General features: G+C 38.9%; 1 protein-coding gene across 4 annotated transcripts in view; it reads right to left on the reverse strand.

Annotated features, from left to right (window-relative positions):
* cdc42bpaa (CDC42 binding protein kinase alpha (DMPK-like) a) overlaps window positions 1-18703 on the reverse strand; it is a 60650-nt gene that overhangs the window by 31187 nt on the left and 10760 nt on the right. For all 4 annotated transcript variants that reach the window (XM_053633886.1, XM_053633887.1, XM_053633885.1 and 1 more), the window contains exons 2-6: window positions 15950-16041; window positions 11688-11771; window positions 11420-11515; window positions 10585-10733; window positions 1466-1559 (exon numbers count right to left, since the gene is read on the reverse strand). In XM_053633886.1, the coding sequence (XP_053489861.1) occupies window positions 1466-1559; window positions 10585-10733; window positions 11420-11515; window positions 11688-11771; window positions 15950-16041 (515 nt within the window). The remainder of the gene's footprint in view (window positions 1-1465; window positions 1560-10584; window positions 10734-11419; window positions 11516-11687; window positions 11772-15949; window positions 16042-18703) is intronic.

Genomic DNA, 18703 nt, shown 5'->3' on the forward strand with positions numbered 1-18703 from the left:
ATGATCACCCCCCTCATCATTTTACAACATCCTTTAATGGGGCAAAGGATAAGGTCGTTTACTGCAGGCATCAGCAGTGCTGAGTGTTGTAGGATCTGGCAGTCTTCTGAGAGAATTTTCTGCTGCCAGTCCTTCAGCAAGGCCATTATTTCATCCTACACACAGACAATGATGCTGGCAAAACATCAGAAGTGTGTTAATCAGCTCTATCTGGGCTTTATCTAAGAAGCCAAGTGCTCAGAAACGCCTTTCCTTACACAAGAGTGAAATAATGCAAAATGCTGATGCACAGTGGTTCATGCTCTCATTGGACACAACCAACCGAACCATGCCTGGCTTCAGGAAAAACCCATTTCACAACACTGTGTATATTTCTGAAGAACAAAAACAACTCTCTAAGAGCAGCCAGACCTGAAGGTAATTGAGAGAGTGAGTGAGAGTGAGAGAGAGAGAGAGAGAGAGAGAGAGAGAGAGAGAGAGAGAGAGCGCCCCGGACTGGAGCTCCCTGTCTGCTACCAGGAAGCAGAGCAGGTGGGAGGGAAGCCTGTGGCAGATGTGTGCAGCTGGAAAAATTTGTGGAAGTGAGGAAGTAAATTAGCCAATTCTTCTGCAATGATACACTGTGGTTCTACACATACACACACATACGTGAACAGCTATAAGCACGCACGTGTGAGCATGCTAAGACACACACACACTCACACTCGTCTTGTCGGAGGACAGAGGAAAATCCTGCTGAGCTGTCTGTGATGTGCCACAAAACAACAGCAAATCTTAGTTAAGGGTTATAAAACAGCCATTATTTCCTAGATGCCTTAGGACTTTTCATGGAGATATTCTTCTAATAATAATTTGCCTTTCTAACTCATGTTATTTTGGGATTACTGTTCCACAGACTGAGCAAGACAATCAAAGAGAAATTCCACAAAGAATATTTTTTGACATTTGCCTTGCTAAGAAAATTGTTTTTTTTTTTAGAGGTTTGTGATTAAATTGGACAGTTTTGTTTTGATAGTACCTGCATTACGCATGATTGAAGTTTTACTACCTGGTGATAGGCAAGTGCCAGCAACCAATCAGGGAGAGAAAGTGTTGGTGTGAAGCTAATGAAAGATGGTCATCTGTATTTTCATATTTCAAACTCTGTTCAGCGTCATCCAAGACGCCCTTCATGTATATTTTTTGCTCCGTGTTTGACTAGCATGTTGAATAATGTGTTCGTCGTGAACACTTGGGCCATGTTCCAAACTTCAAACTGCATGATGGTCATTGCTTTTTAGGCATACTATTTTGTGCATATTGTGTGGTTTGGGACATCACCCTGAATTCTCTTGGGATGATGCGAGATTAATCTGTACAGCAACAAAGGGCACAGCACAATCCATGTTACAAAATGTTTTTCTGTAAGAAACAGCATTCCAAAATCTTACATGCCAAAGGCTTACCAGTGGGACTACATCCTTACCGTTCCATCATCCATGAGTTTAAGGCAGGAGCCAAAATCAGCCAGCCGAATGTGTCCGTTCATATCCAAGAGAATGTTGTCTGGCTTGATGTCTCTGCAAGAGAGAGAGAGAGAGAGAGAGAGAGAGAACAACGTTCAATTCAATATATTTACAAATACAGCATTAACCAAATACAAATGGTGGATTAGTAATATATGGAAAACCAAACATCGGGCCCTGAAAGATGAAGTGAGAACTCTGAGCAAAGCCAGAGCAAGTTAAAATGACAAGCAGTCAATTAGTTCAGCCTCTTCAAACTCACCTTGGCTTTGGGGCCAGGACACCATATATACCCTTAGTGTGCCTCTAATGACATCACATACTTGAACTCATAACACAGCACAAAGAGACCATGGACACCAGCACAACAAACCATGATAGAAATTCTCATTCCAGCTGCATGACTGAGTTCTACAGGAGTCTTGTGTACGTCAGCAGAAGAAGCAGAGTCGGGACTACAGACTCCAACGGAAACTGAATTCCTCTTGAGGTTACGAAAGTCCACACATTAACACCTTCACGACAATTCTTACTGTGTGTAGCTATAAACTGAAACTTTAGGCATAAACTGAAACATGGACTGTCGGACTGTATAGACCTGGAAACGAGCTGTCTTTTCTGTTTTGTCCATCACTCGGTGTTGCCCAAATAATACAAAGCTAACTATTACACTGATTTTCCAGGATACACCAACCAAAAGAAAGAACAGGAATAGTGCTTCTTGAACTGGAAAAAAAATTAAACTGAAGAAAGATGCATAAAATTTGTTTAAAAGAAGAAAAATGAAAGCGCACTAGATTAGAACTCAGTAAAGTCCCCAACATTAAAGTGGCAAGCCTGAGCAGGAGTTTGTGTCAGGATTACCTGGGGGCATTAAAAACCATCTACATACACTACAAAATATGCATTTAAAAAAACTAAACAAATTATACTGAGACAGTGAGACGTTGGAGCATCTCTTGCTTGTGGTTGACCATGTTTGACATTCCAGGGAAAAAGCGAGAGGTTGTACAGTACTTTGGATTGTCTCCAATTTCCACCTTATTGTAGACTGTTTATTTGTTCCTCCTCCCCATTCTGCCTTCTTTGCATCAGTGTTTACAGAGAGCTAGGGCTACTGGAGAACCACCCCAAGAGAATACTGAGCAACATTCATATGCAACCCAGAGAGCGAGAGCACACAAGCTCCAGTTATTGGCGGACTTCGTCTGTCAATTAACATGCAAAGAATTCACAAAAGATTTGTCACTTAGTCATCATTTTGTGGAACAATAATTTGAAAATAAATTACATTATTTAACTAAGAACTTCTACATTCTGTGACAGTTAAAACCACTGTGAAATTAAGCGGCATTTAGCAAACAAATAATTATAATGTCTTTAGGCATGGCAAATGTTACCGAGTAAATGACTAGCTCTTCATTACTGAGCAATGAGAACACTAGAGCCCATAGCTTATTCTAGCTCTCGAACACTCCAACTCAGCAGTCCAGCAGGTGGCAGCTCTTGCCCAAACAGACAAACACATAGCATGGGTGCGTTTGGGAAATACTTTTAAGTCACAAGGTGTAACACCCCAATTTCTCCTATACCATGCTGAGAAAAGATCAGAGTTGGCTATTCACCTAGGACTGCAAACGATATGATGATATGATGCACACTGCAATTTTGGTGTGCCATGTAATACACTGAAAACACATTTGTGAATCTTTCAAGTGACATGGTTTGAAAAAGGCCAGCACAAAAATGATTTACACTAACTGAGTCCTGGCAATGGCATGACTGATCAACTTACCCACAGAATAATCATGAGGAATATCTGTGGTTGGGGAAGTTACTCACAGCACACAATGAAACTTTTAGTGATGTGTGATACAAGCTTCGCAAATTCTGACATCAATATTATAAATGGGAGGCCTTAGAATCATTTCTTTAATTTACACCTGCTGGAAAACTGAACTGTACCTGTCAATTTCTAGGCATGGAGTGGCACAGTGGCAAAAAAAAAAATGATCAAAGAGACCCTCCAGTAATCAAAAAGTAAAAGCAACAACTGGACAATGTAATTCAATATTACACATGGTTCCCAATTCCAGGTAAATATTTTTTTTTTTAGCTCTTAACTATTATCAGGCGCTTTAAGCACTGTCAATGTCCCAATCTTCTACAAGGTCCACAAACACTAAAGCTTTAGCAAGTTTAAATACTTAAACATTATTGCACAAAACATTACCATTATTAGCTACTTTATTTTTGAGGATTGCCATGGCAACATCAAAGACAAACAGAAATGAACTGACTGGCAGCATATTTCATTCCTGTTGCTATTGGGAATCTGGTGAATATCTTATTTACTTCGAATGATAACTTGAAGGATGTGTAATAGAGGCACCTACTTGGAATACAGAAACATAGTAGCACATAGTATTAAGTCTACATTAGACAGGCATCTTCAGTAGACAAAACAAATGTGCATATTGTCTGTGTCATGACTGAAAAAGTTGACATATGGTCAAGGAAGTGAGAGGACTGACCACCTTCCCCCACCCATGCACTCATCAATGCTGTTTCTGCAATCCTCTACAATAATCACTAGTCACCTAAAGACATAAACGCTAATGAAACTGTTGCCCTGAATACTGAACCAAGGACAATACTAGACTTAATACAGTTAATGAATTAGCATGAAAGAATTATGAAGTAACATGGTGTACAGTGTTCTTCCTCAAATTGCCTTCTGTATCCTAATATGCGTAATTCAATTAGTTTATGAATGTCATGAGAGGAAAACCCTAAATTATGCAATGCTGAAGTGATGGAAGATGAATACAGCTGATCTGCCGAAATTAACACAGCTGACCGATCTTTCACAGCTGATCCTATGATTAGTGATGTGAAAGCCAGTGAATAAAGGGTATGTCAGCAGAAGGGAACCATGGGTTTGCTTGGTGGATGGATGTGCATGAGCACATCTGTGTCCGTGAGATAAAACACAAAGTGAAGCAGGTGGTGAAGAGCTGGGTAGGATCAGGTGTCACAGGTGGGCAGGTGGCTAGACTCTGTCAGGGGGAGATGTCAGTGTGTGTGTGGTCAAGGATCAGTGAGCCTGAGTAAAGCACACTACTGGGTTAAAAATAACTATTTCTCCTCCTGGTCCTAAGCTGACCAGCCAACATGCTGAGATACAAGCCTGTGAAAAAATGAAGAAACACTTGAGAAAATTGTTTAGATCCACTCAGTCACACAGTACATTAGATGCAAGAGCTGCATCATATGAACATTATGTTTTGTACATTTACATTGTGTTTGGTCTGTATTAATTTGACTAAGATGCCTTTTTTTATTATTACTGTGGAAACAACACCATTTATCAAGACACAAAAGAGTATCTGTAAAACACAGAGAGGGGTTAGAAATCTTACAAAACATAAAATAAATGTGGTTTGTCAGGAATAGCATTTTGTGTGACAACAGTAGAGGTCATGTTTGTCAACATGTCTCTCTCTCTGATAAACAGCAATCAACTCCCACTAATCTGGAATATGGTCTATGGCTTCTGACTGTGATTCAATTATTTCATTATCAGAAGAGTTGCATGCCTAGCACGATTACGGGAAACCATCGGCAAGCAGGTCTGTGGCTTCCTGAGCGAGTCTTTGATTACCACATAGATTAGCAGCAAATCTTAAAACTATTCAAAATGTATTTTTTGTATTTCAGTTTTGCAACACAAAAAGACAGGGCTACCTTTGCCAGTGTATCATGAGCATCTGTCTCACTGCTATCATGCTGCCCTGCTGTGTTTTTACCCCGATGTTATGGCAAATGTGTGAATTGTCCATACAGCAAAATAAAGACATTTTTCCTCCGAGTAAGCAGCAAACGTGCTCAAATTGGAGTTGGATTAAACTTTACTTGCCGCTACAATCCCCTCCGAACTACAGACACCTAGGGTATGTACGTGCAGTCCACACACATGGGGAAAAGGCTTAATGTTTTGGTCCGTGTGTGTGTGGCAGTTTGATACAGAAACATGAAGACTATTTTTGTCTGAAATGCCCCTTAACTTCATAATAGAAGGACAAAAACAAACGAGGAAGCTATTACTGGGCCTGGCACAGCCAATCAGCCAGCCAGCCAGCCACACACACACACACACACACACAAAAACACACAGCACGGAGCCAGGCTTTCCCAAATTTGGCAGAATCTGCCAAGCTGAGGGCTAGGATGAGCGTCAGAGGCATGCTGGAGCGTGTAAACACGGGCATACTTGCAGGAGGAAGACACGGAACACAGTTTTATTGGCAGTATGTTCAGAGAGAAAGACGACCCACAAAAGACCTACAGACACCTTGTGATTCTCAGATAAACGATGAAGAGAAAACACAGTGCTCAGAATCATAAAAGCAGAATGAGTGCTGTTGCCTCAGAGAGAAGACCAGAAATGCAGAGGAAGAAGGAGAAATAAAGGAAAGAGGGAGGGGCAGACAAAATGGGGACAAAAGACAAAGAGTTAGGAGATAGGGAGGGGAAAGAAAAAAGGGCAATTCTGGAGATTTCCAATTAAGGCATGTGTGAGATTCGTGGATCATGGCATGCTGCGGAGGTGACTCAAACTCTTATCTGCTCTAAAGTAGTGTTTACAGAGACCGGGCACTGTGTATGAGGACACTACACTCCCTTGATCTCTCACCAGTCAGGAGAAGGAGACAAGAGAGAGAGCTACAGTCTACTGCACACATTACCAATGTGAGTGAGAGTAAGCATATAGAAAGCATAATCTCTAGAGCTATTCTTCCACAGAGAAAGCAGGGTTGAGAGCTTGTTTTTTTAAAAACCATTTCTAATATTTCTTTAAATCAGCAACAGCTAAGGGTAGCTTCTACTCTTTAGCGTGATCCAGCATTCCCCTCGTTTGCCTTAATTTATGTCCGTCACAGAACAGGGAAAAAAATGAATCTCCTCCTTTCAAAGTAATTTTGTTGTGATAATCAGTAATTTTCCTCCTTGTCCCAAGGAATGTCGGTGAGAAACTACTTTATAATATGTGTGAGAGAGTCTGCAGATATCAGAACTTTATTTCCCACTCCTCAACTGGTCAAAGGTCCCTTTACTTTATTTATAACATTCTTGAAAAAAAAAACAACAGCCGCCTGTTGACTTATTTAAAAAAAAAAGGGGGGGGGGGGGCAAAGCTGGGTACTGACTGCTAATACCATAAACAGCCAGATGCATATATCAGATGAAAGCTACAAATAGTGAAGAGAAAGGATGACTGAGTGATCATTCAGCAGGTTCAGAAACAGAACGAGGCAAAAAAAAAAAAAAAAAAAAAAAAAAAAAAAAACAACCACCACCACCACCCCCACCACCAGCATTTCTCTTAAGCCCTGTGGAGGCCATGTGCCTTAGCTGCAGGGCCTCAGTAGGACCACAGTGCAACAGACTGACCCTCTGGCCCTATCTGTCACAGGGCACTGTCTGCACGGCCTACCCCTTATTTACACTTCACTCAGCCACACACACACCCTGCAAAAAGAGAAAAAGAGAAGTGGCTTACCACTTCCACCCAATGTGGCTTGAGAATGACACCACATCCTGTCTTGATTATTGCTCATTTCCTCTACAGGTGCTACTGTTATGAAAAATACTAGAACTGACTTTTTTTTTAAAATCCATAAACTGCACAATTGTTCACTGAACCTCCAACCTGGACTAAATAAGGTAAATGAGTCCAGAAATGGTTTAATTTCTTGGGGATATTGGACAAGTAATTATTGTACATTTAAATGGTTTAACACAAAAAGCCCATAAATATTAATTATTGATGGATTGAACTAAAATGCTTGCCTCCCAAATGTGGAGGAAAAAAAACTAAACAGTGAATTTAAAAATAAAATAAAAATCACAAAACAAAAATAAATAAAGAAATACAACACTACATGATCTGCATATTGACCAGGATGTCATCAATTCAGATGGTGTATCAATCTCTGTAAAAGTGGTAACTGTAGGGGGCCTCTGACGAACACAAAAGAAAAATATTTGTTCTATAGGTAGGTAGGCAGCTAGGTAATTAAGTATGTAAATATAAAGAAACTACAAAATTTACACCTTTTAAACAGTTTTTGCCATTTTTCAGCAAAAAAAATAAACCACAACAAAGATATTAAGTGACTGAAATTTCTGTGTGCCCATATTATTATTTTTAAATAATTCATCTTATTTATTCTCAACATTGAACACAAACTCTATTTGATACAAATTAAAATGTGCAACCAAATTAAAATGGCCAAAAATTCCATGGATGTACTTCATCAAATTCAACAGCTTCTGAATGATAAGAGTGTCATATACATGAAAGAGGGAGATCACATACCCAAAATCATCCTGCCCACTGAGTTTCTTCAGTGTAATTTCTTGCAAGCAGAAAACATCTGCGCAAGAGTGAACATTAACTTTATGCAGCCTGTGTTACACAGAAATGACGTCCTCTATAAGGCCTTGAAATGCAGTTCAACTTTGTTTTACCCACAGCCTCGTTCTGCAGGCTGATCTAGGAGCAGGAAACTACACAGTTGTGGGAAGATTACAGTGCTGTACTACACGCTCCAGCCTCACTGCGTCCAGTGCTTCCTACGAACACAGAGCTGAGGAATGTGAACCACTTTGTACTTGAGGTTCCATGTAACTCATGGTGAGTCAGAGTTTTGGGGTTATGAGCTCTGGAGGTCAGGGGACATATGAAACATGACTGCTCCTCCTTTCCCACAGAGACACTGAGACTGAAGGACTGCTCATTCCTGAGGGAGGTCCCAGCATTCCAGCCCAGGACATACACTCACAGGCTCTGCACAGCTGCGGCTCACCACGCCCAAGCTCAGCATTCCTCCCACTGCCTCCAGTTTTGCTCAATACGCCTCTCTCTCGCTGGTCCAAATTTCTTTCACTCTCTTGCATACTTCTTCCTGTGTTTCTATTTTTCTCTCCTTTCAAGACATATGCAAGATGAGCACAACAGCCTACACCTACATAAAGCACAAACTGCTCATCATAATATCAGACCTCGAGAGACAAATATGCCAATTAAAAAGAAAAAACAGCAAATACTGAGAGTAATTTAGGCTTCATGCATCAATCTTCTCCTCTTCTGCAATGACAAAAGCAAGATTGAATCAGAAACTAAAAAAGCAAATGCATAACGAAGTAATACTGTACAGAGAAGATCCCTGCCTAGATGTATCTTAGCAGCAGCTGACTGGGGGAGTTGGGTGTGTTATGTAATGCATCAAAGACAGGTCGGCATGCATGTTCCTGACCAGTGACACAGGTGAGCTTGTCAGAGCCTGATAGGAGACAAAATCTTGGATACGCTTTTGGGATCCATGAGTGGTACACTTGTCAAATGACGCCCTTTAAAATAAACATATGCACTTACACATAGAAGGGTTGAGAATAACAAACTGAAACAATACTAGTAAGAAAGGAACGCCTTTTTCATGTTGAGTTGTGCATGCTCTAAAGCCCTGATGATGTGGGGTGCTCATCTTATGACACGAGGGCACAGGGTCAGGCCCTTAGCTAAGCAGATACACAGTGTTACCCTTAAAGTACACCTGAACAGGTAATTTAATAATTATTCAAATGTTTTAAGCATAATATCATTTTGAATATCTGTTCTGAATACACAAGAAAGCACCAAATGGCTAAGAACATGACAACATCTGCCAGAATGTCTGAATATGTATGAATATACAGTTTGGAAATTTCTCCTGTAATTCCAAATAGATAGACAGCTAGTTAGCTGCTGTTAACCTAGCTTTCACAGGGTGGGACATCGGCAGGATTTCAGTAACTGCTGCCAAGTCATGATTTGCAGTGCCATGTTCATCGAGACGTATTAATAGCTGCCAAATTTGTCAAACTAGATTAATATCAAAACTAATTTGTTTATCACCAGCATCTTCATCACTATCACCAAGCCATCTTGGAACACTGATTCTGCAGCTACAAGGTATGTCATCCTTATCCTACCACCATGTGATAAGTCAAAAGCTAAGTTCAAAGATTACGCTCCAAAATCATTTTACAGAAATACGGTCCTTGATACAACAGAGCTCTTCTCCAATCAAAACTCACTACTGTGCTACAGCCATCCACTGAGACAGCATACTGTGATGAACAAATTTAAACTATGTTAAGAATATAGTAACTGGACAATAAACCTCCACAAAAGGAACAGACTTGGGCTGCAGCACTGAGGTGTGGTTTGGTCCTCACAGAAACACTAGCTCAACGGTATGGCTGAGCCAACAGGAAGCTCAGACTGGTCTTTTCCTGAATCGACCCCCAATCACAACAATAACTGCTTTACCTAGCATCAAAGTCCATTTTGATATTTGTGTAGCAGCTACTGGCAACTTTCAAATGTTATTTAAAGCAGCATATTATGTACGCAATAAAAAGATGCATAGGAAAAGGGGGGGGGTGTATATTTGTCACAAGCAGCTTATTTTAGTTTGTAGACATTTCTGTACAAAAAGAAGTTTCCATCAAAGATTTTCCACAATATTGTCTGTCTAATGTTGTAAGGAAGACCATAAAAAACCAGGCCTGTTAAATTGTGTTAAACATTCTTTAATGTCCTGGACACCTCTCTGCACAAACAAACAAGTAATTACCTACATCTTTAATCCTGAATTGAGTGAGCAGTCTCCACACTCACAGTTCAGATCTGCTCCTCAGAAGCATGCAATTAACAGCTTAGAATAGATCACCTCCAGTGAAGAACCTGGGTGCCACAGAAATCTTTTAAAAAAAAGAACTACAAGAAGAAACACTAACAGAAACACCAGGCACAGATTGTGCAGATCCACAAGATGCGTTATGTGATTACAGAAATCTCAAAGCACTCAATCATTATAATGCAGCTAACTTGGTTTCTCAAAGGACACCATGCTGCAATCTGTCTCTTAGGGAGAACTGACCAGAACGGTCCCCGCCCCCATGTCAAACTGTCCAGGTAGAGTATGCATGACTGCTCGTTCTCTGCTGAAAAGCCTCCATGAAGCCTTACCTGTGGACATAATGAAGCTGATGTACAGAGTCAATAGCCAGCACCATTTCAGCCAGGTAAAATCGGGCCATGTCCTCAGGTAAGCGGTCCTCAAACTTACTCAGCAGCGTCAGGAGATCTCCGCCCACATAGTAATCCATCACCAGATACTGCAGGAGACAGCCATGCCAGTAGCCATATTACATTACTGTGTCAGACTGTTACATTCACCAAGTATTGTTCATGTTCCTCAGCAACCTGTGCTTGTCCATCTGTCTCGGCTCTTATCGGGTGTAGGCTGTGTCTTATTAAGAAGAGCCTTAAATAACAAACACTTTACATAACAGGACTTAAGAAGTCAGAAGCACTCTTCTGGTCTTAAATGAAATACCGCCAGGATGGACATAATCTCCCCCCCCACCCAAAAAAAAAACAGGGTTAAAATTAGAATAATTCTAACATTGCGGCACTGCTATCATTTTCCCACCAACATGGTGTCAGTGCTGGTGCCAGTTCCACACTTTTCACCTCAAAAGGGTCTATTCCAGCAAAATTAGTTCAGTTCTGAATCACGATAGAGCTTTTAAAGGAAGAACTAAAATGCATGCAGTACTCTACTGTTATTCGTGATTGCTTACACCATGGCAAACTCACACATTTAAATATGTAATGGTTTGGCTCTCATACCAGTGGAAATGCAAATTGGATTATACAAAAGTTTGCTGGTTACCTGAACAAACCAGCAGCTACAGGAGCAGCACTGGCACAGTGTTAGTGGACAATTCTACCAGGACACCAGCACAATCAACAAAACACTGATTAATTAGCAGTGACGTCATTGTTATTGTAAGCTCACCAGAAAGTTGTCATCTTGGAAGGCATAATGTAGTGTTGTGATCCATTGGCTGTCCCCGTTCACCAGAACATCCCGCTCCTCCCGAAAGCATGCAGTCTACAAACAAACCACCGCCGTTACATTAAGCATCATCTTCTGACATCCTAATAAACGGGTTCAATTCAATATATTAAATTAGTATGCTGATATGGCTGATGCATCATTTAAATAGACAGGACTTATTTCTGCAAATTTATCATCCACATTACTGTCATCATTTGACATGTACCTCAGCTCTTTTCAGCATCTCCCACTTATTGAGAATTTTCATGGCAAAAACCTTGTCAGAGTTCTTCACCTTCACAACTGCTACCTGGAATACACAAACAAGAAAAACAACTTCCTGGTAATAAATTATTTAAATATGATGTAAAGAATATTTCTAAAACTCAACAGAATCGTCTGTGTTTGATTGTTGTTTATTGAAAGATTCTGGTGTAGATATAATAGTTGTCTAAGTTCAAGTTAGTAGATACATAATGCCCTGGAAACAAAAGAGAATGAAGGACTATTCTTAATTAAGGAATTTAGGTACAGAGAAGACATTGCTTTCATAGGGATGTGTCACCTAATGAACTGAAATGAACTCTTTTCCTCTGCAGTTGAATACCAGCTGACAGCTACACAGACTGAGCCCTTGAGTATCCCTTGAGTACCCAAGTATACTTGGCTCAAGTTAATCAAAAGAGCATGTCCTCCAAGTGTGTTGAATATTACACAACAGCACTGAATGAATCAAAGCTTGTGTGTTAGAACACATCCATGTAAGGTCATCTTAAGTGATCATAAGCGGTGCATGCAACAGACACAGATTTAGACTAAACAGTATTTCTTGCGAATTAACAAATGTATTATAGGTCAAACAAAAAGTATGTGGGTTGATTTCAAACAAACTAAACATGCTAGAATAAAAATAAAAAAAAAAAATTCAAATAAACAAAATTTTTAAACTAAATCAGGCATTTCTCATTTAATGTTAAAAATGTGAGGCGCTGCAGTACTTCTCTCTCTTAGAATGAAAATAAGACACAGCATGTTTGTTAACGGTAGAGTTCAACCCAAACACTAGTGTGACAATGTTTTGTTTAAATAAAGAGGAGCAAACTTTTACTTAGTGGCTTCCCACTCTCCCAAATAGAACCAAGTATGCAAATACTTTACTCTTTAGTGAAAAGTTTGAGTGCAATCCATACTGGATTACTGTATTATAGGTAATATTGCATATATGAAAAACTAAACTCATATGTGCCCATGATCACATTATGACAGACCTTTAGCATGAGCTGGTTAACTGAAGACCATTTTCATGTTACTGATTACTAACTGCCAACTGGACTAATGTTAGAAAGCTAATTTGCAGATGCTGCCTCATAACATAGCTGTTGTTATGGCTGATATGAAGCTAATTAATATCATTATAACTACATGTTATTATTTATTTATAACTTGACTAACCCAGTGCAAGAAATAACTGCTTCACACTCTGCCTACATCAATGTGCATGGCCTGTTGGCATGGTGCTTACACAATGCACTTACCACATTTAAATTACTGTACATGGCTGCATACTGTACACTACAGTTTGGATAGATATAAATTAGGTTTTTAAAAACATTTGAGCATTCATTTAAGACTATGTAGATTCAAACTGAAGGCAATAGAATACATGAGACCTTGAATGTACAACCCCAGCTCCGAAAAAGTCGGGACAGTATAGAAAACGCAAAAAACAAACAAATTTTTTTTTTTATTTCACCCTGTACTATATTAAACACATTATTTGATGTTTTACTTTGTGAATTAGTTTATTTTCGAAAATATACATATTTCAAATCTGATGACTGAAACACACGCCAAAACAGTTGGAACAGTCGACTGTTTACCACTGTGTAACATAACCTTTTCTTTTAATAACACTTATTAAGAGTTGGTCAGGATTTTGTCCAGATTCCTTGAATATTTTAATTATATTGTGCACTGTAGAAGCTGAAAGGCCCAAAACCCTATCGATTTGTCTTTGGGGAATGTTGTTTTCAAAGTGTTGGATTATTCGCTGACACATCTGTTGGCAGATTGGCGAGCCTCAACCCATCCTTGATCTTGAAGGACTAGGCCATTTTTAGAGGCTCCTTATATACTATGATTAGATGATTGCCTCACCTGTTTCACATCACCTTCTTATTTCAACACATCACTATTAGTCCTAAATTGCCCCGGTGCCAACTTTTTTTGGAACGTGTTGCATGCATCAATTTCCAAATAAACATTTATCTTCAAAAAACTATGCAGTTGATTAGGTAAAACATAAAATACCTAGTCTTTAAACGTTTTTTGTTTAAATACAAGTCAAAGTACATTTACAAATCACTCCTCTTTGATTTTATTAGCATTTTCCCACTGTCCCAACAATTTTTGGAATTGGATTGTAATTTCAGACAAAATCTATCTGCTTAAAGGATTTTTTCCCCCCAATAAACAACAAAATGAAGAGAACTGGAATTACTAGGCTGTGGAAAAAATGTCTATTGTTTAAACGTTTGATATTTTGTTCAAGAAATTCACAAAAATACTCTGCTCTCACGGATACCAAACAATTGCAAACACAGGTTTCTCAAAAAAACTTTGTTGAATACAGGTGTGCAATAATTATTAGCACCCTTATGAATTCATACGAGAAAAAAATATTTGAAGTATATTTCCACTGATATTTGAAAAAAAAAAACCAAAAAACCACCATTTAGTACACTTGGGTGACTAGGAACAGGAACTTGTTCAACCATGACTTCCTGTTTCAGAAGGGTATAAATATGAGGTAACACACAGACCACATTCCCTTAGTCATTCATAACAATGGGTAAGACCAAGGATTATAGCTGTGATGTGCGGCAAAAGGGAAGTGTCTATAAGAAAATAGCAAAAGCATTGAAAATGCCCATTTCCACCATCAGGGCAATAATTTAGAAGTTCCAGTCAACTGGAAATGTTATGAACCAACCTGGAATTGGATGTGTGTCTATACTGTCTCAATGCACCGTGAAGAGGATGGAATAGAACCTTGAAAATAGAACCTTTTGGCAATAAACACCCGAGGTGGTTTTGGGGCACATAAAGAGGTAGCCATATGGAAAAGTACCTCATGCCCACGGTTAAATATGGTGGTGTCTCTTTAATGTTTTGGGGCTGTTTTTCTGCCAGAGGACCTGTACATTTCGTTAGGACGCATGGCATCATGGACTATCAAATATCAACAGTTATTAAATGAAAACCTGACTGCCTCTGCCAGAACGCTTAAAAGGACAATGATCCAAGACATATATTAAAATCAACACAATAATGGTTTACTGACCACAAAATTAAGGTCCTGCCATGGCCATCACAGTCCCCTGACTTGAAACCAATAGAAAACCTGTGGGGTGACCTGAAGAGGAGAGTCCACCAGCATGGATCTCAAAATTGGAAGGATCTGGAGAGATTCTGTATGGAGGAATGGTCTCAGATCCCTTGCCATGTATTCTCCAACCTCATCAGGCATTATAGGAGAAGACGCAGAGCTATTATTTTGGCAAAGGGAGGTCGCACAAAGTATTGACTAAAAGGGTGCCAATAATTGTTGCACACCTATATTTAACAAAGATTTATTTTGACAAACCTGTTTGTTTGCAATTGTTTGATATACATGAGAGCAAAGTAGTTTTTTTTTTTAAACAAAAGATCAAAAGGTTAAACAATAAATAATTTTTCACAGCCTTCTTTGCTCATATTTATCAAGGGTGCCAATATTAGTGGAGGGCACATACATATATATTATATTATATTATATTATATTATATATATATATATATATATATATATATATATATATATATATATATATATATATATAGGCCAGATGAGATTGTACAGAACTGTGATGAACACACTGTAATTGTTGTTTAAATTCAATAAGGACAACTTCATTCAGCAAAAAAGTACTTAAATTTTTTACTGTAGTTGACCAATTTTATAACCTATGCAGCCATAAAAAGTAACATATCCAGTGATGCCGCACTGTTGTTGATTAAACGTATGCAGAAATACATATGTATAAAATAAAACAAGTCACTGGAAAACCACATCTCAAGCATGGTGTAATACAACAATCACTTTGATGACATATGCCACACTAACAGTACATCTGGATTGTAGCTCTCAACGCATGGAGAAGAAACTCATAAAAATGTCTATTTACAACCACAAACTGAATTGCACAACATACTCATGCCATAGGAACCGTCTAGACGGCTATGCGTCAAAGCCTCAGAATATTTAGCTTTTGTAATTAACATATGCTGTCTCTTCACAGATGATGACTATAACCAGTGATACGAAAAGACAAATAAAACCAATTTTATGTTTATCATCTAACATTTGCCTTTACTTAACTATGAAATCATTATAAAAGTCACTGTTCTAGACCCAGACAGAATTCTTCTGGTCATGAATGACTCTCACCTCTCCAAACGCTCCTCGGCCAATCACTTTTAGGATTTCAAAGTCCTCCTTGTGTAGTCTCATCTGTTTCACTTTAGATGTGAATGGTTTAGCTGTAGAGACAGAGAGAGAAAATAAATAGCATGTGGTCAGTATATGAGAAATTAACAAGCCATTTACTGTTGTGTGTGCCTTTACTCAACATCTTTATAGAGGAGCGCAAGGAGTAACACAGAAAAAGAAACCGAGTTACAAACTAAGTGAAGTATCTCAATTTCTCATCTACAGTTTGCAACTTGTCTTCTGGTTCGTTTTTAACATTTTTACCCCAGTTTCTCCCCCATTTGGTCACTAGGGAGTAAAACGCCATCTGCCCTCTTATGCATACATGAGCTCACAGACATCCACAATTGGCTTGTCTCTGTGATTGACAGGGCATCCCTCCCACCCAGATACATCACAGCACATTTTGCTACTTGGCTCCCAGCGACAGATCACTGTGGCATTGGTAGGAATCGACCTGGCGATCACCCAACAATAGGACAAACGTTCCTGCTGTGCCACTAGGAAGCCATGGTTGCCTCTTTTTCACATTTTCATGGTACTGCACTAAACACACTTATACAATCGATGATCGCAGTTCTCAAGCATACAGCACTGAAATATCGATCATATATTTACCATTTAGGAGTAAAACAGTAAGCATGATAAATGCTTAATTCTGACAGCTTTGCAGAAGTTTAGAATTAACAATGACAGGCAGCATTAGAGGCACTGTTTGGGTTTAATCAGAACAGAGGCTTCAGTAGCTAAAATGTCCAGGCATTTTAAAACACGTATATATATTTTTCACTTCAGAGTAAAACAAACAGATTTTCTGATCCGGTTAACTTCAGAAGCACTTTGAGAAAACTCAACAGCTATTAAATGCACAGGTTGACACTTCTTTTGTTTTGCTCTCCTTTCTTGCAGCTATTCTCCTTTTACATTCTCTGGCATGGTCTCTCTTGCTTCCTCTGCGACTGTTTAGTCCAACAGTGATGGTGAGAGCACAATTAAAACATAGGAAATGTCAGTTTCTCTCTCGTATGAGGAAGGATAAGTGTGGCCTCCCTCTTGTCCATCTCTCTCTACAACAGCATTCTGAATATAAAATATAAGCTTAATAAGAAACCTGCCTGAGTTTAGATATGCAACATTAACTCCTGCACCATTGCACCATGTTGCCTAGCTAGTCAACCTATTGTGCAGCAGCAAGCAGCTACCACGGGCAAGGCTATTGCAAGTGATGTTGGCAGATGTTAGCTAAGATGCAATTAGTGTTTAAATGAGAGTGTTTGTGTGTAAAATTCCCAGGAGATCAGCAGTTTCTGAAATATTCAAACCAACCCTTATGGTACCAGCAACCATGCCACGGTCAAAGTCACACAGATCACACTTTTCTCCCATTCTGATGTTTGATGTGAACATTAACTGAAGCTCTTGACCTGAATCTACTTGATTTTTTTGCATTGTGCTGCTGCCACATGATTGGCTGACACACACACACTATATGTAAGCTGTGTAGCAAACTATAAGCATATCAAATTCTCAAAAACATCCTCAGTAATTTGCAAAACATTGATTCAGATTTCAAATATCCTGATGTACATAATTTTTTCACCTCAAGTCTATTTTCCCATTAATGCCTGACATGTATTTGGGTGCATGCGATGCATGTAAAATGTATCTCGTGTAAGACCATTTACGGATCATGTAGTAAAGAATGTAACTTTGCTTGCATGAGCTTAGTAGATGTTACAAAAAAACAAGGTAATGTCACCATCTTGAGTCTAAAACAAAACAAGATTCAGTGGGCTCATTAATACTACTACACCACAAAGTCCACATTCCCTTTAGCGCCAGTGGCACAGGTGTATTCATTTCCTAAAGCAGCACAGAGAAATCAGTTAAAGCAACTTTACAACATGACCATGTGGGAACACATCCCAGCTTAATCTTTTCTTACAAAAAAAGATCACCCATTAACAATAGAAGTTGCACAAGTGTGTCACTGTATACTATTTAACCCCTAATTCACCGTTTCCAACAAGTCTCATAAGGCTACAATAGGAACTTGTACCAGGGGCGTTAGCTGGACTGTTAATCATCCAGGGCTGAGCCCAGATTCTTGTCCAAAAAAAAAAAAAAAAATTATAATTTTCTTTTTAAAACATGCTTCTAAATTCACTGTTTGCATGCATTTTTTTTTCTCTTGTATGCGAGGGCCAATTGCTTTAGAAATGTGAAAATTGAACAAAACAAATTTATCATAAAACATGTCTCGGGTGTTATCACTGTTTGCAGGACTACTAGACAGATAAAATCTAAAGCTTTTTGACTATCTAACAGGAGACCAAGCTAGTTTGGTGTCACTAGCCAAGGGGATAAACAAGTAAGCTATCATAGCATGGGTTTAACTGCAGTGATGGGAAGGCAAGCACTTACGGCTCTCAAACAGGTCTCCATTTAGTACCACTTCTGGCTTTTGTAACTCAGCCAAATTTATACTAAACTACTTATTACTATACTAATTATACTAAACCTTTAATTGTACATACTTTTGAATTATGCTTAGCATAAAAACCTTTAATAATGTAAAAACAACAAACACTATTGCACATGTGTATTGAACATTTTATTTATATTGAACTATCCAAAACACAAACCATTCCAAACAAATCCCACTCACTCCACTGTTGGATGTACAGGTCTAATATGGCTGTGAAGGTTGTC

This window comes from Ictalurus furcatus, chromosome 9, assembly GCF_023375685.1.
Source record: "Ictalurus furcatus strain D&B chromosome 9, Billie_1.0, whole genome shotgun sequence".
In the NCBI taxonomy this organism is placed as follows: Eukaryota; Metazoa; Chordata; class Actinopteri; order Siluriformes; family Ictaluridae; genus Ictalurus; species Ictalurus furcatus.